The sequence below is a fragment of the Natator depressus genome, chromosome 1 (genome assembly GCF_965152275.1).
Source record: "Natator depressus isolate rNatDep1 chromosome 1, rNatDep2.hap1, whole genome shotgun sequence".
NCBI lineage: Eukaryota > Metazoa > Chordata > Testudines > Cheloniidae > Natator > Natator depressus.
Window position 1 is genome coordinate 286,879,204 of NC_134234.1, and position 22,627 is coordinate 286,901,830.

General features: G+C 41.2%; 1 protein-coding gene across 2 annotated transcripts in view; it reads right to left on the reverse strand.

Moving 5' to 3' along the window:
• Positions 1-22,627, reverse strand: part of SRGAP1 (SLIT-ROBO Rho GTPase activating protein 1) — a 239,567-nt gene that overhangs the window by 81,026 nt on the left and 135,914 nt on the right. For both annotated transcript variants that reach the window (XM_074942133.1, XM_074942132.1), the window contains exon 4: positions 15,043-15,105. In XM_074942133.1, the coding sequence (XP_074798234.1) occupies positions 15,043-15,105 (63 nt within the window). The remainder of the gene's footprint in view (positions 1-15,042; positions 15,106-22,627) is intronic.

Genomic DNA, 22,627 nt, shown 5'->3' on the forward strand with positions numbered 1-22,627 from the left:
AGCAACACTTTAATTGCAGAGGCAGCAGGCAGATACTTGCACAAAATGAAAGGGATTAGAGGGGTGACTGGGCCCAAACATTTTTGGTGTTGTTCCCACAAGACAGACAGAGAACATGAAGTTTGCATGTGAAGTTGCACAATTAGCTCTTTTTCTTAATTTTCTGCCATGTTTTGCGGGATGTTCTCTCTCTCTCTCTTTGCACTAGAGGGTCTAAAATGATGTCAAATCATAGAAGAGATTGGTAAAAACCTCCCTTGCCCAAGTCTTCTGCTTACTGAAAGCTTGTGGAATGGACTCTAAATTCTAAATTCAGAAAACAGACTCGTTAGTTTAAATTTTTTTGGTAGTCTGTTTCACTTTCTGGTTCTCATGCAGAAGTGCAATGTTGCAATGCTTATTTTGCAAATGCTGCATAAGAATATTGAAATCCAAACAAAAACCCTGTTTATTTTTTTTAAGTTATGAAAATGCTACTGATATGAAAATGTAAAAACACCCTACATTTTGCAACTAAACTGCCAGTCAGTGTCTCTTTAAATGAATTACAAATTCTCAGTACAAATTTTAAAGCTGCCCATCAGAATGTGCCTCTCTATTGGAATGATTAAATTATCCTATAATTTATTTTCTTATTGTTTTGTTTATTTAGTAAAAGCCCTCCATATGAGATAAACAAACACCTTCACTTCTAAATATTTTTTAAAGAAACTGCAATTTCAAAAATATATGGATGTTTTACTCTTTGTGCAAATCTACAATATAATTGGAAAATTCAAAGTTAATGCTAGATCAAGACAAAGATCAAAGATCAATAAGATTTATGATGCATTTCCTGCCTAATGGCAGCATTTTAAAATTAAAAACAATTTAAAAAATAATCAAATCAGTAATATATATCCATCTTGCTCATCAATACTTAGATATTTCAGTGGCAATTCTTTTAGGGTCCAATTCAGTTACAGAAGTCAATGGAAGATTTTCTTGTACAAAGAGTTCTGATCTGGGTCCTCAAGCTATTATTTGGAACAAATATCCTGGTGAAATGTACAGTGCTCCTCTCAATTGCCTGACAAACTGTTGAACTGATAGGCCATACTGTCAGAATATACATCACTGTAGTGACTTTAATTAGTCCCAAAAGTGGTTATTGATCTGCCATCAAGTGTTCTTTGAAGAGGAAGAGCAAGGTCATAATTTCACAAATGCTGGGCTGTCATCATGACAGATGCAGTGCGCTCCTGTTCTGTATTTGACAGATATCTTTAAATGCAATATCAGTCTTCCCATAAAATAAAATGAGTTTAATTCTGCCAATTTAGCAGGTGTTATAGGTGCATTACAGATGTTTTAAAATAAGGATTTCTGACCCCCAACAAAGGCTGAAAAGCTAGCTCAGTGGTTTGAGCATTGGCCTGCTAAACCTGGGGTTGTGAGTTCAATCCTTGAGGGGGCCATTTGGGATCAGGGCAAAAATTGGGGATTGGTCCTGCTTTAAGCAGAGGGTTGGACTAGATGACCACCTGAGGTCCCTTCCAACCCTGGTATTCTATGATCATCTTAGAGGGAGGGATAGCTCAGTGGTTTGAGCGTTGGCCTGCTAAACCCACAGGTGTGAGTTCAATCCTTGAGGAAGCCATTTAGGGATCTGGGCAAAAATTGGGGACTGGTCCTGCTTTGAGCAGGGGGTTGGACTAGATACTTCCTGAGGTCCCTTCCAACCCTCATATTCTATTCTATGGCAAAGTCAGCCTAAAAGTGGCTGGAAAGGGTTATGCTGCACCAAATTACAAGTGTTCTATTTGCAAAGAAATAGATTACCCTTGATTTTAGTGTGGAAGCCTCAGTGTCATTGACAGGAGTTCAGTATGTAGATGGAGGGCAGTATATGGCACTCACGCATCATGGTGAAGTGCATATTACAGAAAAATTGGATAATTATTTTAGTTAAATGCACAAATTCATTGTGCAGATCCATCAATAAGAAAGTAATTTGTGCTATGTAAGACAACTGGGTTTTGTGGGGACATGGCGGGAAGTTTTTTTGTTAAAAGGCTGTTTTTCATTTCCTCTTTGCTATCATGTTATAGGATTGTTCCCATCGCTCTGCATTTTTCATAACAGCGGATTGAGGTCTGGCTCAAAAATTTAAACTTCTTTTGTTGAAAACTTCCCATCCCCCCAACTATCAGAGCTGCCCAGAGCACCAAGATATAACACGAGACATTAACATTATCTGCTGAGAGAAGGAACAAATCTAATTTTTATAATAAAACTGCATAATTAATGGTCTTGTCCCTTGTTTATCATGAAAACGCTACTCAACTGCATCAATGGGTGGGGGAACTTGATGGGGCAAGTGGTGAAAGGGGGACACTTGCTAGAGGACAATAGGTAGCTCCTCCCCCTACGAGCCTCTGTCACCCATTTAGCCAGCTGGGGGACGGGGGTGCTAATTAACCAGCAATCCCCAGATCTCAGGATTTAGCCCAGCGCAGGGGCTATGTGGAACCTCTTTCGGCTCCATTCTAGCAGAGAAAGGGTTACTCATCTGCTTCCAGCAGCAGCAACAGAAGTCCTCAAGTTGCAGAGGAAGGCTGGTAAGAATTCTGGGGCCCCTTTTCCCAGGGGCAGAGGGTCTACCTCTGCCTCCCTTGGCATGGGGGCTCTGCCTGCTACAGGAGGGATTCCATTACGACTCCCCCGGGAGCTCCCTGGGAGGCCGGGAGCCACATGAGTGTGGCCCTGGAACCATGTCCAGGGCTAGCCCTAGACCAAATGGCTCCCCAGCTGAAGAGCTAGCTCAGTGGTTTGAGCACTGGCCCGCTAAACCTGGGGTTGTGAGTTCAATCCTTGAGGGGGCCATTTGGGATCAGGGCAAAAATTCGGGATTGGCCCTGCTTTAAGCAGGAGGTTGGACTAGATGAACTCCTGAGGTCCCTTCCAACCCTAGTATTCTATGATCATCTTTGGCGCCCCCCCCTCCATTTGTTAAACTTTTGAATACCTTATTTTTATTGCATTAGTAGTCCCTTTCATGACTTTGCTGCACGATTTGCATGCATGATTTATCCCTGCCATAAGACAATAAATGAGGCTGGTGACGGCCTTTGTTTTACACTGTGCGTGGTTTAACATCCTTTATCATGCAGTAAATGTCCTGGAAGTGGATAATGGTGTTACTGATGCTCTCTTGCTCTCAGGATGACCAATTGCAGGAACAAACCCAGCTGGCCAGCAGGGACTTGCAGCCATTGCCCCAACAACTTGGGGATATTGGCTCATGACAGCAGTAGGATCAGTTGAAAACTTGGTTGCCCTGAGGACTCTAAGGACCTATAAGGCCAGCCGTTCAGAATTAGCGAAATTTAGGGAACAGGAAGGGCTTCATTGTGGATGGCCTATACCCACACATCAGGGGTCACAACAAGTGGTGCCTCTGACCCACCACTGGTGGGCTCCCTTCACTACCTCTGGCCAGCTAGTGGGCCTATCCTTCTGGAGTACGTTGGTGGGTTTCCCAGACCCATGCGGGCATTTCATAGCAAGGAAACTGTTAGAAGGGTGGTCCTGGAGGGTGGGGGCTAGAGTGACAACAGGTTACCCACCCTGTTGGAGTTTCCAAAGGCTCTGCCTGGGGCCGCAGCTGTAGGAGGCAGGCCATTTTATTTAAGGCGGCATTTATTGTTGCCTTCTTTGGCACTTTGAGAGTGAGTCAGCTGATGTCTATGGGAGCTGCGGACAGGTCCCAGAGTGCATTAAATGTAACAGATGTGCAACTCTGTGCAGGAGTGGTGTCCTTGTGCTTACAGTACTCAAAAACAGACCAGAAGGGAAGAGGGACCTATGTGGCGTTAAAGGAACGTGCAGACGAGCACTTGTTCCCCATAAAGGTGATAAAAGTCTCACTAAAATCCAGGGCCTGCAACCAGGCCTGTTGTTCTCATGTGGTGATGGCAGCTTCCTGACAAGGTATCAATTCAGCATGGTACTGAAAAACACCCTGCACTACTGTGGTCTTCACCAGGGTAAATTTAGTACTTATTTTTTCAGGATCAGTGAAATGTCAGTGGCTGCAGAGGGTTTTGGCCCACGTTAGGTGCAGGCACTAGAGCACTAAAAATCAAGGGCTACAGGACTTATGTCTGCACCAAGGAAAAGACGGCAGGGAACGGCGAAACATACGTAACCCAATGTGCTTGTTTGTTTTAGAAGCTACCCAGAGCGTACGCAATGTTTGGATTTGTTGGCACCCTATATTGCACTGGCGCCATAAGACGCTGCCAGGACAGCAGAGGGATCTCAGCTGGGCTTCAGTGCTGAAGCTGTCAGTATCCACAAGAGGCATGCAGTGGGATCGGGTTGTACCACTTCTGCACTCACTGACAAAAACGGGCTAGAGCCCTTGTGGGAAAGATTAGAAAAAGTAAATAATGGGGTCACCAAGATATTCCTGGAGAAAGGGGGTTCCATGATACACCATGGGGACATCCATTACAATCGGCCGGAAGTTTTCAGGGATGATGGTGTATATGGAGGTGCTGACATATGGCTACTGCATGTGCAGACATGGGTTGAGCAAGTGGTGCGATACCATGTGGCGCGGTTGGGTGGAGAGTGACCAAGCTTGTTGCTGGCACTCCCTGTGGCTGGTTTCCAGGGCAGCTAAGAGAAAAAAAGATTTCTAGAGGTAAAAGACCTGGAATTTTGGTGTTGGGCCTTGGGCTCATGTGATAGGATGAGACCTTCTGGCCTTCGTGGGCTGAGGTCCTCACCCTGCTGCACCCTCGGTCCCTCTTGGGGGGGCAGGGAAGGGTGCTAGGACTCAGAAAGAACTGAGTCCTGCGGGGTAGGGCTGAAGAGAGCATATCCCGCCTTATGGGTTCTATGGTAAGTCCTGCAGCACTGGAACCAATTAAATGGCTGGTATAGGAAAGCATGGGTGATGAGTGGGTAGTGCCCCTCCCCTGTGTTAAAGTTGTGGTCTGCCACTTAATTCCATGCATGTGTCTGTCCTCATTTTGCTGCTGTGTCCACATCAACAGGCATTTAACAGAACACCAGCTTATTGTTGCTGAAATTACTGTCTTTGATTTATTTCAAAACTGCCTCCAGTAAAGTAGTATTTCTTTCTGGAAACTGAGTGTGTGTGTGTGATTCATTAATCTGGCCAGCTGGCACTTCCCCAGAGAAATAAAGCAAAATCTTATACTAATTTCCCATTTTCCTTGGTCTCTCACACTTGTGTTCAGAGGACTGTTAGTAGACTGGATATTAGATATTTTCATCATCCTACTCACTTCCATACCAATCTCTGATGCAAGTCCTGGAAATATCACTGATGTTTTACTGCCATCTTGGCATTACTGACCTCACTATCTATCAAATCTCTAGTACTCTGCAATAAGTTGGACATAACTTCTGTGTATCATCATTGTATGCGGTGGCACTCCTGTGCAGCAGTATGAAGATTCTGTAGCAACTTCCTTTAAAATTAAACACTGGAGATTTTTAATGAATTATATAAGGCAATGAGATATACAATCAGTACAGCAGCCCGTGTTATTTATTTTAATATTAAATTCATTTTATTTTGCACTATCCCCACATTTTCAGACTTCAGCATGCTATAGGTTTTTGTATTGCTTACGAAAATTGTCAGGGCAGAAGGTTTTGACAGCTGAGTAGAGGATACCAACATGTATTTTTAGGATGCCTCAAAAATTCCTGGTCTTTGATATACACAGCAGATATTCACAAAAAGAAAAGGAGTACTTGTGGCACCTTAGAGACTAACCAATTCATTTGAGCATTAGTTTCTAAGGTGCCACAAGTACTCCTTTTCTTTTTGCGAATACAGACTAACACGGCTGCTTCTCTGAAACCTGTCATACAGCACATATTGTCTGTCATTACTATCACTTAACTTCTGCAAAATGCACCAAAAGGATCATTCTAAATCCAGGTTTAAACACAGTTTACTTACCACTTACTGCAGTCCCTCTGAATCTATTAAAACTGTACATGGCCAAGGCTGGATTAAGGCAATCCAAGGCCCTAGGCTCACGGCCAGATTCCTGGGGTCAAGTTTCTCAGTTGGAGCAGCAAATGCCCATTGAGGTACATGAAGCAATTAACACCTCTTAAAGCTATTGTTTCAGGCTGTTTGCAGACACAGGCAGACATCACTGCATAAATTACACTCCGGTGATCTTTTCAAGATTGTCTCCTCTACCATAAGGTCTAGAGGGACTTACTGTGTTTAAATGAAAGTGGATACGCTTATTTATTTATTTATTTGGTGTATGCAATCCAGTCAAGCCAAGCCACAGCATTCTTATCAACGATATTTAATGCACGAAGACCTCCAGAAAGTTGAGTCATTTTGCAGTCCTCAACAATGTGTGTCAGGGTTTGTGGCTGCCCACATTGACATACTGGACTGTCTCTAAAATGCCACTGAAATTCCACTGCAGCGCAAATTCCGTGTCTGGTACGAAACTGATTCAGAAGGCTCTGTTGCCTTTGCAGAAAATCAAACCTGGGTTGACGCTGAGTGGGGTCAGAGATAAGAGAATTATTTCTCACTTTCTCTGCGGACCATGAAGAAGAAGAATCATAGAAGATGAGGGTTGGAAGAGACCTCAAGAGGTCATCTAATCCAACCCCCTGCTCAAAGCAGGACCAACCCCAACTAAATCATCTCAGCCAGGGCTTTGTCAAGCCAGGCCTTAAAAACCTCTAAGGATGGAGATTCCACCACCTGAAGCTCACCACATGTCCTCTACCATAAACCACCACAGTTAGTACACTGCTTGTGTCTATGCATAGTTGGCACCTTGTGTTTTTGGCAATGCATGGTGGGGCAGAAACAAGTCTTAGAGGGATGACCGGGATTGCAGAGTCATGTTTCCATCATGCAACTTTCTCCATCTCATAATGTCATCTCTATCCCATAATTTTCATGCCTATTTTTAAAATCTCACAAACCCCTGTGGGACTTGTCGCTGTCCACTATCTTTGACAGAAGCATCGAGCCTGCATAGCCCTGCACTGTTGTCATGAACATTGCAAGCATAGGATGTACAATCCTCCAGTATTTGCAGAGCTGCAAGAAGAGCCAAGGGGAACATGATGATTTCCTGGAGGTCAGAATGCTGTGTCAACACAGGTAATGTAGTGTCTACATTTGCGCTGCGTCAACCTCAGTACATCATCCATGGTTCAACGCCACTCGGGGAGATGGTGTTTGCATAATGGTTAGCTTACATAGGTGGGAAACAAAGTTAAGTGTAGACACATGAATAACTAGGTTGATGCATGGTAGCTTATGTCAAACTAACTTTGTAGTGTGTATATTTATATATATATACACATACATATACACACACACACACACACACACACACACACACACACAAACATGAAAAAATGGGTGTTGCCAATGTACATGGCAGAGGGGCATTGCTGGCACATGATGGCATATATCACATTGGTAGATGTGCAGGTGAAATAGCTTCAGGCTGGAGGGCTGTCTGTCAAGCGTTCTTACAACTACAATACCCACCTGCTGAAGTGAAGAAACAGATTGACAGAATCAGAAGAGTACCCAGAAGTCACGTACTACAGGACAGGCCCAACAAAGAAAGTAAACGAAAGCCACTAGCCGTCACCTTCAGCCCCCAACTAAAACCTCTCCAGCGCATCATCAAGGATCTACAACCTATCCTAAAGGATGATCCCTCACTCTCACAGATCACGGGAGACAGGCCAGTCCTCGCTTACAGACAGCTCCCCAGCCTGAAGCAAATACTCACCAGCAACTACACACCACACAACAAAAACACTAACCCAGGAACCTATCCTTTCAACAAAGCCCATTGCCAACTGTGTCCACATATCTATTCAAGGGACACCATCATAGGACCTAATCACATCAGCCACACTATCAGAGGCTCATTCACCTGCACATCTACCAATGTGATATATGCTATCATGTGCCAGCAATGCCCCTCTGCCATGTACATTGGCCAAACTGGACAGTCTCTACGTAAAAGAATAAATGGACACAAATCAGACGTCAAGAATTATAACATTCAAAAACCAGTCGGAGAACACTTCAATCTCCCTGGTCACTCGCTTACAGACCTAAAAGTCGTAATACTACAACAAAAAAACCTCACAAACAGACTCCAACGAGAAACTGCTCAATTGGAATTAATTTGCAAACTGGACATCATTAAATTAGGCTTGAATAAAGACTGGGAGTGGATGGGTCATTACACAAAGTAAAACTATTTCCACATGCTTATTTTTTCCCCCTGCTGTTACTCACACCTTCTTGTCAACTGTTGGAAATCGGCCATCCTGATTATCACTACAAAAAGTTTTTTTTCTCCTGCTGATAATAGCTGACCTTAATTGATTACTCTTGTTATAGTTGGTATGGCAACACCCATTTTTTCATGTTTTCTGTGTGTATATCTATATCTATCTACTTACTGTATTTTCCACTGCATGCATCTGATGAAGTGGGTTTTAGCCCACGAAAGCTTATGCTCAAATAAATTTGTTAGTCTCTAAGGTGCCACAGGTACTCCTCGTTCACCTTGACACAAGTGTCTTCATTTTGGTGAATCTGGGCAGATCCTGAAAAGCCTGGTCTGGGAGTTACGAGTGTGTACCTCTGTGGATTGTGGATACTGGATTGTCTGCAGCCTTTTGATGAAGCATGGGCAGAGATAGTGTGTGGACAGATTCCAAGATTTTTTATATTTTCACCTGCCTGGAAGTGTTTTGTTTTATTTTTTTAAAGCTCTAGCCTTTTCTGTTGCAAAGAGGCTCTACAGTAGAAACTGATGTTCTGTTGCCTCATTAACCCAACCTTGCAGAAAGAGAAGGTTAAGGGGTGACTTGATTACAGTCTAAGTATCTACACAGGGAACAAATATTTAATAATGGACTCTTCAGTCTAACAGACAAAGGTATAACACAATCCAATGGCTGGAAGCTGAAGCTAGATAATTTCAGACAGGAAAGAAGGTGTACTTTTTTTTTTTTTTTTTTTTTTTTTTTTTAAAACAGTGAGGGTAATTAACCACTGGAACAATTCACTAAGGGTTGTGGTGGATTCTCCATTCCTAACTATTTTTAAATCCAGATTGGATGTTTTTCTAAAAACTATGCTGCTCTAGCAATTATTTTGGGGAAGTCCTACGGCCTGACGCCAGATTAGATGATCACAGTGGTCCCTTCTGGACTGGGAATCTATGAAAACTGGTCTCTCCAAGCAAACAAACAGCAGAAAAAGTTGGAAACATATTTGGTCCTCATCTAACACACACACACACACCCCTTAATGAGGGCAGTCCTTCAGGTCCCAGTGCAGCACGCACAATCTATACAGGTACACACTGACACCATCCAGGCCTGTCTCAGGCCCCAGAATTTACTTTTGCAGAACACATTATATCCCCCTTTCTAGTCTCATCAGCAGTGACAGATCTGATATTTAGCTCCAACAGTTTATACACTTGTGAAGAAACTCAGAGTGCTAATTACTAATCTACATTGATTGAGGGAACAGTAGAAACTGGAGCAGGAGAAAGGGGTGAAGCAGCTGGGGTGGGGTGCTGGAAACATGAAAACACTGATTGACTGGCACAGTAAAAGGAAAGTACATACATAATTAAAAATAGTTGTCACTTTTAATGTACTGAATTTGCAATACTTCACCATGAAGTTTAAATATTTGATTATTTTCTGCAGAATGTTTTGAATAATAATATAAGAACAAGTGCAGAAACCAGTGAGAATTTTACTGAAATAAATTAAAATACACAGACTATTTGTCTTGAAATAATACACAGATGTATGCACTAAACATTTCAGTATCATGTACGAGGTACAAGAATATTTCACACAATGGGCCAGATGGCTCCTCCCACAGAAGAAGCCACAAGTAGGGGCTTATGGGAGAGGAAAACTGATGTTTCCCTTGTGGGATTTTCCACAGATCATTCCTCTGGGGAAGCTCTTCTTGCCCACTGGGGGGAAAAAAGTGGGCTCAGCACTCAGAATCTATGCTTCCCCAAAATCAACATGGTTCTTTGGCTATCCACTGGAAGCCAGGATCATCTGTTCCTGCTGTTTATTACCTCAATCCTGTTTATGACATCATAACACTAATTATGTTACAATTAGAGAGTGACTGTGAAAACAACAGGAACAGATGAAATCCTAAGCAACAAGAATCCTGTTTTCATAGAGAAGTCCATACTAATGAAAACAGGGAAAGAAATAGAGAAAGCATAAATCAGCATAATGGTCTCTAAAAGATTGTTTTCCATAAAGTGTCAGTAGGTTTTTAGTATTCCAGAGTGTGCCTGAATTTTGGAGATATTTCATCTCATTTACATGTTTTTCAGTTCTAAGCTTTGTCATATTGAACACGAAGCAATATCACTTTGTAGCCTCTCTCAAAGGTCAGAGTTTGGGGTTTCATTATAGGCTTACACTTTCAAATTCTTAAAATGCCTTTGAGCAAAAAAGAGCTATTTTTCAAAATTATAAGCCTTTTCTATACTCGATAGGAGAAGACAAATAGCTTGAATTCTTTTGTGACCTCTCTTCCATTTTTCCTCTTGGGCTAGTTTCTTCTTTCTCAATCTACAACATTGTCTATTGACTTTAAGGAGCGAATACAAAGACCACTGAAATATTCCCATTGACTACAGCAGGCTTTAGATTAGGTCCTCTGAGAGCCATCCTTGAACAGGCTAAAAATGACTTCCCTGGGTAGACGTGCAAGACTGGATTTCCAATTAAGGGTTTTGAAATTGTCTTTTGTTTCTGGCTCCCTCACTAATACAAAAAGCTTAGAACATCTGGTATAGCACTATTTCCAAAACTACTCCTGCACCACTTACTTAGCAATCTGCACATGAGATCAAGCCTAAGTTTTAAAAGGTTCCATTCATAAATTTTTGAACAAAAATCAGCAGGGATGCCCATAAAGAAGCCCCAGTCAACACAACCCGTTTATCAAAAAGTTCTGAATGTCCCACAAAACCTTGGGATAAATGAGGTTGTACAGTATAAAGAGTTTGGGCATTCTGGAAGTATGAGTGGCCAGGCTTGCCTGAACTGCTAAAATGTTTGGAGTGGATGGTACTGTCTCGTGTCATTCAAAAGATAACTCCTTTGGATGTGGAATAATATTTTGCTTCCAGCCAATGATCTTAAAGTAACCAGGTAGAGTATTAAAGTTCTCTAACACGTAACTTGCTGTTAAAAAAGTTCTTTAAGGCTTGCTAGAATGATTATATTAATTATTATTATATCATCATAGCACCAGGGAACCCGTCATGGGCCAGGACCCCATTGTGCTAGGCGCCGTACAAACACAAAACAAAAAGACAGTTGTTGCATCAGTGATCTTACAATCTAAGTATAAAATAAGAGACAACAGATGGAAACAGACAGATGGGGGAATGCAAGGAAACAATGAGACATTATTGTCTAAATAGACAAGACAGACGTAGGGTGGGGAAAGGGTTAGAACACACAAGCAGAGTCAACAGTGTGATAGCAGCAATCATCATGTTAGTGCCATGATTTCGATTAGTTTTGTTTTGGGTGGGTTTACTTAGAAGGGGTCAGCTAAATGGAAAGAAAAGAAAAGGCAGGGGATTCAGGTGACAGGGGAAGTGGGGCAGGAGTGGAGTGAAGCTGATGTGAGGAGACTGAGGAGAGTGGGGAAGGGTTGGAGTAAACAACCAATCACTGTGGGACAGAGAAGGTTTGCCTGGAATGTCTAAAGGATGAAAAGTCCCTGCTTTGGCTCCATCTGGTCCTACAAGCTCGAGTCTCTGTTAAGGGTTAGGTCCTGCAGATGGACACACCTGGGCAGATACCTGAGGCCACGTGGAACCTGACTGAAATCAGTGGGGCTCTGCACAGATACAGGGATGTGCCCAAGTATATCTATTTACAGGATATGGTCCTTACTGAGAAACTCAACCAGTAGAAATCCTAAAACATAATTTATTTACAATGACCACACCTGCTCCCCAAAGAGGCAGTTACTTGATATTTCAGCTAATAACTAGCTCACTTTTTTTCTCTCTGATGGTCTTTAATCCATCTTTGAGCACAGCAGCTTTTTAAACCTGGAAAGTCATGTAATTTTAATGACCCTTTCTTCTAAAATAATAAATTATGCTACAGGTTATAAACCCTTCCTCATACACCATTTTCAGTGGATTAAAAACTTGAATCCTTCTTCTTACTCAGGGAATTCAGAGATGCATGGGGGTACCTGAATGCCAGTCAGCATTCAAAGATTTTAATTTTAACAACTGCATGAGTGGAAACTGATCATTCCATTAAAAAAAAAAAATGCAAGGAAGAGAACAAACCAAAGGAGAGAGAGATCAATACCAGTCCACCTTTCACTTAACTGAACCAAATTCAACTGCTTCCCTTCACTTTTTTCACACTGAAAAGGTTGCAATAATTTTATGGTTTTTGTTTATTGCTCATGACTAGAGCCAAATTTTAGTCACGTGTATTTTTACTAAGAGTCATGGACAGGTCACAGGCAGTAAAAAAAAATTCATGGTCTGTGACCTGTCTATGTCTTGAACTATATATCTCTGACTAAATCCCGGGGTGGGGGCAGCCTGGATGCTCAGGGGGGTTCCTGGGGTGGGGTGGGGGGGTTGGCAGGGCTAGCAGGCTCCCTACCTGGCTCTGTGCCTCCCTGGAAGTGGCGACATCCCCTGAGCTCAGCTCCTAGGTAGAGGCATGACAGACTGCTCTGCGCCCAGCCTTTGCCCCAAGCGCCAGCTCCGCAGCCAATGGGAACTGCGGCCAATGGGAGCTCTGGGGGCGGAGTGATGTTGTCGCTTCCGGGGAGCCCCCCCCCCCCAAGGTAAGAGCTGCCCAGATCCCGCCTCACCCCATCCTGTGCCCCAACCCCCTGCCTCCTCCCACACTTAACTCCTGCTGAATATATAAAAAAACCTGCATTCAAGTCACTCAGTCCTACTTCAGCTAATCGCTCAGACAAACAAATTTGGTTACGATTTGCAGGAGATAATGCTTCTTATTTACAATGTCATCTGAAAGTGAGAACAGGCGTTCACATGGCACTGTTGTAGCCAGCGTCACAAGATATTTATGCCAGATACCATAATGATTCGCATGTCCCTTCATGCTTCAACCACCATTCCAGAGGACATGCGTCCACGGTGACGACGGGTTCTGCTCGATAATGATCCAAAGCAGAGTGGAATGATGCATATTAATTTTCATTGTCTGAGTCAGATGTCACCAGCAGAAGGCTGATTTTCTTTTTTGGTGGTTCGGGTTCTGTAGTTTCCGCATCGGAGTGTTCTCTTTTAAGACTTCTGAAAGCATGCTCCACATCTCATCCCTCTTAGATTTTGGGCGGCACTTCAGATTCTTAAACCTTGAGTCGAGTGCTGTAGCTATTTTTAGAAATCTCACATTGGTACCTTCTTTGCATTCTGTCAAATCTGCTGTGAAAGTGTTCTTAAAATGAACATGTGCTGGGTCATCATCTGAGACTGCTATAACATGAAATATATGGCAGAATGCGGGTAAAACAGAACAGTAGACATACAATTCTCCCCCAAGGAGTTCAGTCACAAATTTAATTAACGCATTATTTTTTTAACAAGTGTCATCAGCATGGAAGCATGTCCTCTGGAATGGTGGCCGAAGCACGAAGGACATATGAATGTTTAATATAATCTGGCACGTAAATACCTTGCAATGCCAGCTACACAAGCGCCATGTGAATGCCTGTTCTCACTTTCAATTGTCACTGTAAATAAGAAGCAGGCAGCATTATCTCCCGTAAATGTAAACAAACTTGTTTGTCTTAGCAATTGGCTGAACAAGAAGTAGGACTGAGTGGACTTGTAGGTTCTGAAGTTTTCCATTGTTTTATTTTTGAATGCAGTTATGTAACAAAAAAAAAAAAATCTACATTTGTAAGTTAAACTTTCATGATAAAGAAACTGCACTGTAGTACTTGTGTTAGGTGAACTGAAAAATACTATTTCTTTTGTTTTTTACAGTGCAAATATTTGTAATCAAAAAGAAAGTGAGCGCACTACAGTTTATATTCTGTGTTATAATTGAAATCAATATATTTGAAAATGTAAAAAAATGTCCAAAATATTTAAATAAATTGTATTCTATTATTTAATATTGCACGATTAATCGTGATTAATTTTTTTAATCGATTTTTTAATTGCTTGACAGCCCTACTTAAAACAAAACTCACACTTAAATATTAATACTGTGACAGAATTCAATATTCATTAGAAGCCATGGCATAGTGGTATGACTTCAATGGGACTACTTGATGCTTACAATGTAAGTGTTTCCAGGATCAATTCTTTCAAAAATTATGAATGATTGGGAAATATTATAATGAGCATGCAAGGCAGAACATTTCAGCTGATAAATAAGGTGTGCACTGCACTAAGCATATTTACCTACTTCAGGAAATGTATAAAGCTCAGCGAAACATATTGAGAGGAAAAACAACTGGTTGGACTTTGCCAAGACAAAAATACTATGGTATTTCTTTCAGAGTAACAGCTGTGTTAGTCTGTATTCGCAAAAAGAAAAGGAGTACTTGTGGCACCTTAGAGACTAACCAATTTATTTTGAGCATGAGCTTTTGTGAGATGAAGTGAGCTGTAGCTCACGAAAGCTCATGTTCAAAATAAATTGGTTAGTCTCTAAGGTGCCACAAGTACTCCTTTTCTTTATGGTATTTCTATTGGTGCAAGTTGCCATAAGGGGCGCTGGAACAATTTTTATAGTGGGAGTGCTGCTGATGGAAACCATGTATTTAGTGTCTTATTACTACTTCAAGCCAAGGGGTGCAGCACCCCCCCTAATTTCAGCACCAATGGTTGTCATCTAAAGGGATACTTACAGTGTGCAGAAATCAATTTGTACAAACAGTTCTTGCAACAGAAGCTAACTAAATGTGCTTACCGTATAAAGCTCATTTAGAACTTTCATTAAATCTTCATGAAGCTGGAATGCAATCTCTTTGCTCTGTAATTAAAAAGAAATTATTACGAAGAGGCACTTAAATCTCCACAGAAATTTGCATTCATCATTCATTCATATTTGAAAGCTAGCACAATAAAGATTGTGAAGATGGCATTTTGACAGAATTCCAGTACACTAAAAATTAATGATTCAATGATATAGAGACAGACAACAGCTGGAGAGAAATTTTCTAATAGGAGATCCAGAAGTGATTTAAGAGTGCGATTCCCATGAAGTATCAGGAAATTAGGTGCCAACACAAAGGCTAAAGTTTAGGATTAATGTTATAAGGCTTTTTAAAAACTGTATACTGTTTTACAACTGTTGCGATACACATACATATTAAACCACTTGTAACATAACATTCTAGGATATCCTATCCATTTCTATCATGAGTGTAACCTTTGTTTCTCAGTACATACAACTATACTTTTATGTAAATATTTATGCAAGCAGTAATTGTAGTTCCTCTTTGAAACAGATAAACAACTGCATAATTTTTCACAGAACAGAGAGCTGAAACAGCTTTGTTTAACTTTTCTGCACTGAGTCTTTGCTTTCATTATGACCCATAGAGAAGAAATACTTGGCACTGGTTAGTGAAGAAAGCAAATATGTCAAAACAGGAGAGTTTAATTGGAGCCTCATTCAAATAGATTCCTTTGTTTTTTGTCCATGTAACAGTTCAGTCAGATGAAAATTGTGGCAACTGTGCAAGAGTTGCAGGCAATTGTACAGCAGTCTTTGGAAAGCAATTATGTAAAAGATTCACAGACTCTGGCAAACTGCCTATTTAATATTTTTCCTTTAGTGCCTATCATCATAGCATCTAGCTAAACTACAGTGTGGGATCTCAACACATTTTTGCTTTTTGTGAGTAAACTCATAACCACCACTTAGCCTAAAAATCAAATGAAAGCCAATCTCATGATAGACTGAGATTTTTAGCTGTGGAAAGCACTATATGCTTATATATTAGATGAAGGAAAATCATCTGTGGCATAGCAACTCGCATCTTAGCGACTTACATACTTAGACATCAGTGACACACCTGTAGGAATAACTGTACTTAAACACACATTTTATACTACATCCAAATTCCCCAAAGAGCCAGAGGATACATGCCATCAAGTACACTTTCCAAGAAAATGAAACAAAATTTCTGGAACAGACATTTTTCATTTGCTTCCCCTCCCCCCGCTGTCCCTATGTTTTAAAGTTGTGTCACACCTACACCATCATTTTTCAATTTTTATTAGAAGCCTTAAAGGCAAGATGATTTTTGATCATTTTCTGAGAGCCTGGAAGACGGAAAAGGGTTAGCAAGATTCATGTTGTGTAACAGACAATCAGCTTTGGTAACTAAGTCGTAACAGAATCCAGTTCCACATCAAGACAGCAGTTTTGAAGCTCTGTTATACAGATACCCCACAAAATCTTTCCCATTCTTTATGCTTTTGAAAGTTTGGAATATTTTAATGCTGAATCTCTCCTTCAAGTAGGTTCTGCCATTTGAAAGTCTAGCAAACAAGGCTTACTACTTCAATGTCTTTGCAAAATCCAGACTAATGCATTTTATGTTATGATAACTAAAGAGCAAGTACTGCAAGCTACATAGTTTATAGTACACCATGTAAAGATACATGATGTATTGCAACATATTGCAAATCATTGGTCTGAAACACAGTAAAAGCATCCTAAAAAATTCTAAACTACTTTCATTGCTTTATTTGGCACATTACCTCTAAAAGTTAACAATCCTGCTTTATGGTAGCCCAGAATGATTCTGATGCAGCTTGCCGATCACTTCACAGAACTCAGACCTGTTTTCCTTCAGCTAATCTTTTATATGGAACTAAATATGATCAGCCTGTGTTAAAAATATTTTTGCAGACCAAGATATATAAACAATATGGTAGTAACCAGACTATACACCAGGACTTGAGGTTGGAAACAAATCCATGGAGAAACCCTGAGGCGAGATCAGTCCCCAACCCCAACTCAATACATCCATATTTTTCAGCCACCACTATCATAGAATCATGGAATATCATTGGAAGGGACCTCAGGAGGTCATCTAGTCCAACCCCCTGCTCAAAGCAGGACCAATCCCCAGCTAAATCATCCCAGCCAGGGCTTTGTCAAGCCTGATCTTAAAAACCTCAAAGGAAGGAGATTTCACCACCTCCCTAGGTAACGCATTTCAGTGCTTCACCACCCTCCCAGTGAAAAAGTTTTTCCTAATATCCAACCTAAACCTTCCCCACTGCAACTTGAGACTATTACTCCTCGTTCTGTCATCTGCTACCACTGAGAACAGTCTAGATCCTTCCTCTTTGGAACCCACCTTTCTGGTAGTTGAAAGCAGCTATCAAATCCCCCCTCATTGTTCTCTTCCCCAGACTAAACAATCCAGTTCCCTCAGCCTCTCCTCATAAGTCATGTGTTCCAGTCCCCTAATCATTTTTGTTGCCCTCCACTGGACGCTTTCCAATTTTTTTTTCACATCCTACATTTTACTGCCTGAACACCGAACTTGACATATCAAAACCCAAAGAGACTAATGTTGATCCTAATCTGGCAGGCAAGTGCCCAGACTAGTTTCAGGTGTGTGTTGAAGGGGAGGCAGAGGGAAGGCAACCCAATACGACGTGCCCACTGCAAATACTGTTACAGTTAAAGTATCTGGTAGCTCTTTGAAAACCGTGTGCCTTTCCTACTGCTCCTCTGTTGGGCCTTAAATCAACTAGCCATGGGATATGTTCCTGTGTCAGGAAGCAGCTCCCTGGCTCAAACTTCTCCTCAGCTTCTGCAGTTCTCAGCACAGCAACAAATTCACATGTAGCTCAGCTTTATAGAACCACCAATGATCATCCCCGGCATGTCCCTCTCTTCTCTCCCAAGCAGCACAAAGATTTTGGATGAATGGAGCTCAGGGGTGGGTAGAGGAAAGTCCACTGGGGAGAAGGAGCTTTAAACGTAGAAAGCTAAAATTATAAAATAGAAAGTAAAAAAGAGAAACAAAACAAAAAACACCAAGATGAGCAGGAAAAGAACAGACTGAAGACAGCAGAGACAGAGAATGGCCAGAAAAAAGGACAGAGTAGCAATTGTGCAGTGTCATGGATAGAGGGGGATACAGAATATGGCACCCATTCCACCAGTTCATCACAAGAGAGACCCCAGCAGACAGAGGTTGGGAACTGCAGAGTGAACCTTGTAATGGAGCTGATGTGCAGTTTATTTCTGACTTAGCCATTGTAATTGTGTGTGCGCGTGTGGGGGGGGAAGGAGGGGGAGAAGGGAGAAATAAGTGAAGGGATTTTGTTAACCCCCAGTTCCTAGCAGTCCAATGGACTAACTCTCAAGAACTAATGCATTTTGCATTAGTATTTAACATCAGGAAAAAATGGCTCAAGGGGCTAGTAACAAGGCTTTTAGTGTGTAATATATAGTGTGTATGCCTCAGATGTGCAGTGCTTTTCTTTTCAGTTATTAACAGCTCCCTCCTCATTTTCAGTCATGCTACTTATTCTCCTCTCCTGCAGTACTTTAGTATGCTTGAATGTTACCTTCCTCTGGGAGTTTATCCTCAGCAAAGCCAAATTATAGCATGCAAGATATAGCACACCTTTTCCTGGAGTTAAGTCAGTATCTCTTACCAGTCTCTCAAGATCCTAAAAACAAGCTTTGAGAAGCCTTGGTCTTCACTCTAACCTCAAGAAATTTACTGAGGTGTAACCCTCATTCTGCTTAAAATTTTCAAGATAACAAGGATCCAACAACTGTAGAGAAAAGCAAAGACCACAGGCCTTAATACAACCTCATAAGTATGGATTAAATAGTGATCTTCTTGTGTTAAACTATAAACACAACTTCTACTAAACCAATTACAGTAATTCCTAATCCAGTTTCAAAGTATATCGATTGTCTTCAAATGGTGTTAATCAATATCACAATAAATGTAAAAAAACCCTACATATTTATTGTTCCTAAATTTAATTGGTACAGTAAATATCAGTGTATCCAGAAACCGTACAAATTAGTGACCTGCACCTGTAAGTCAGTGGGACGACTCTCATGCTTATAGTTAAACACAGGCATAAACATATGCAAGAGTGGGGCCGAATATAAAACCTATTTTGTACTACTTGACATTGGGGAGGTGGGAATTGTTTTTGGGGAAACAAAGTCTCACACCTAATGTTTAAAACCGCAAGAGAGAAAAAAAATGATTGCCAACAAATTATAAAATCCAAACAATACATGATTTGCTCTCTCTAATGACACTTTAAACACTAACCAGCACCGGCATATATGCATAATGGTAGCATATCAAGATTTCATTAGATTTATTGTTTACTTTTCATTACCTAACATTTTACTACACACTAATGGCCTGCTCCCACTGACTCAGCACAAGTATTCCCATCAGTTTCAACTGGAGCAGCACTGAGCCCAAAATTATTATTTGACTGGTTTTCATTTAAATTTTATAGTTAATGATGCTGAATTTTTCCTGGAATGCTGTTAACACCTATGTGTGGGACATGTTATTTTACCATCAGTTACAGCATTCAGTGACACTATTCATGGCATATTTCTCTTAAATGAGTCGGCTTGTTATGCTCAGAAAAGGTCATATATAAGCCGTTGTAAAAAATACAGCTTTCACCAGCTGTAGTGACTCTCTATAGACAGATAGCTAAACCAAAGTAAAATTGGCCCAGATCTACCAGTTTGCAGTGATTAATTGTTTATCTAGCCTTTAATTGTTAAATGTAATTCCTTTAAATCTTAATGAGAAGAAAATGATGCAGAGATTCTCTATGTATTTTTATAATTTTCAACTACAGCAGGTAGGTAGTCATAATTCCAGTTAATTACAAGATTATGGAACTTAAATATTTATTGTGCTTGGTTTCCCCAACCTCTTTTACTGTAAACATTGGAGATATGTTCATCTCAGCTAATTATGATTTCTGTCCAAAGAAATAAAGTTTTTATAAACTATAAATACACAAATCTAGTTAAGGATTTTGTGTATATGTATTAATACAGTTGTTTATTAACACAGCAGCAGCCAGTATCATTGTATAAATGTTTTGTGAGATACTCTTCACATCTGTTGGTTTTTGTTATTCCTTTATTGTTCAATTGAAGCACATCTACCCCATCTGCCTGACAAGATCTGCAAAAACACAGCATTTTAATAGGTTTGAACTCTGCTGTTTGAGGCTCTGTGTTACGGTGGTGTTCATTTTGCACATAAAATTGCAATCTGTATTGCTTTTATATGCTGGCAACTAAAAGGCAGAAAAGCTTGAGCACTAAATTGGAAGCATACAGACCATGCAGACTGCGCTAAGGCAGGGAACTCTGGGGCAGCCCGACCATGTGGACTGTCCTGGGACTAGGGACCCCAGAGCTTCCAGAATCCTAGGCCAGCTGTCTTCCTGTGCTGTCAGACTCCTGTAGCTTGGTGAGCCAGCTGGCCCAGGAGGCTGGGGGGTCTCTGGCCCCAGGGCAGTTCACTTAGCAGGGCTGCCCTGGAGCTGCAGAACCCAGGACAGTCCACACAGCAGGGCTGCCCTGGCGCTGCAGAATGCAAGCGCCCTGGCAGCTGCTGACTGAAGTTGATTCTTATCAGTCTCAGCCAGCAGCTGTCGGGTCCAAGGGAGCATACTTCCTTTCAGAAACACCATGTGACAATGTTTCCCAAACATTTTTTTTAAATTTCCAGTTCATGGGAAATTTTTGTAAAATTGGTTGGTTTTGTTCCAAATCAGAATGCAAATTTTGCCATACTGAAATTTCCCATGAACCAGAAAACCCAAGTTTCAGACAGCTCTACACCTAATACCAGTGTTTTTCCTATTTTACAAAATGGTGATACAATTAGTTCAGGGTTCATCCAGCACACAGAACATCAATTATGTATTAGTGGCAGCCAACTTTATAAAGGGCACCCTGACTTTCATATGCAGACAGACTGTAGGGAATGGCAGCCATCTTGCTGACTTCAGACCTGTTTCCCTTTTCAAACCAAGTGGCTAGTCAAATTCTGGGGCCCTGGGAACGTACCAGTTGGGAGTAGAAATTGATTGAGTCTGGTATTCTCTCTTATGCAATCTTGTTTATTTACAAGAATGTACAAAGTCCTGCTTCTCCAAATGCAGGAGAAACCAAGAACAAAAGGAGCAATTTGTTAGCTTAGAGCCCTAAGCCTGTTCAGCCAACAAACTCAAAAGTTCTCTCTCTTTTTCCCGACTCACACTGTACTCAAGCCGTGCTTGGCTTTTTTTTTGTTATTCACTCTTGCCCTGCTCCTCTATCTGAGCTGTCTGTTCCCAGTTTGTGTGTATTCTCCCACCTACCTCCCCTCCCACACTTGGTCACAATACCCAGTGGAACCCTCTGCCCACCTGGTGCTAGTTTCTGGGCAGATTCTATTAGGACTTGTTTTAGGTATGCCCCCTCTATTTTCTTCAACTATTTTCAGTGAAGGGCACGTTCACACATCAGGGTGAATATGTTTTTAGTTCAATCCATAACAGGTTTTCACCCAGCTCATAACAGACCCATTGACAGTAAAAAGAAGACAGTGGCCATTTTGAAGAAGGTAAAATTCAGGAGTTGGCAGTCTTTCATCACATTTTCATGAGACAGGTAAAAAAACACCTCCCAAAATTGCTAGAATCATGATCAAATAGTGAGAGTAGGCAATAATGAATTAGATTAAACTAACCCAATTTTGACCCTGAAAATCTACACAGGAAAAAGAACGAGATCAGTTTCATAATCAGGACTTAATACTTTTGGAACAGGATGTCCGTCCCCCCCCAGTAAGCCTCCCCCCAAATGTGCAAATAAGTTTTCTGATGCTAGATCATCCCTTGACTTTATAAGCATCATTTCCAGAATTTCCTCTTGAAATACTTCCTTATTTGCACTTTTTAGGCATTTTGGGTCTTAAAGCTTTTTAAAGAGGTCTCCTGAATTTCCCTTCCCTTCTCTGCCTGAGAAAGAACTAAGTATAGAAAAAAAATGCTGCTTTTGACTTCACTGAAAAAGTGGCAGAAACATACAAGATGATACCAGACAAAAAGGAGATAATCTGCAGTGGAATCAGTTCCTGGAAATAACAGTCTGAGGAAAAAAATGATGTTAGTGTGCCTGGAAGACGCTGCACTTCCCATAATACACAATTATTCTAGTAACCGTTACTGTTTCGTCTAAAGGGAAGCTGCAGCAGAATCTCCACTAATAAATTAAGGCTGTGTGCATACTTAAAGCTACAGTGGCACAGCTGTGGCCCTATAGCACTGTATTTCCAGTAGAGACAGGAAAGTGTCAGTACCATTGTACAAGGCACTGGTGAGACCTTATCTGGAACAGTGTGTGCAATTCTGGTCTCCCAAGCTTAAGAAAGATGAATTCAAACTGGAACAGGTACAGAGAAGGGCTACTAGGATGATCTGAGGAATGGAAAACCTGTCTTATGAGAGAAGGCAAAGAGCTTGGC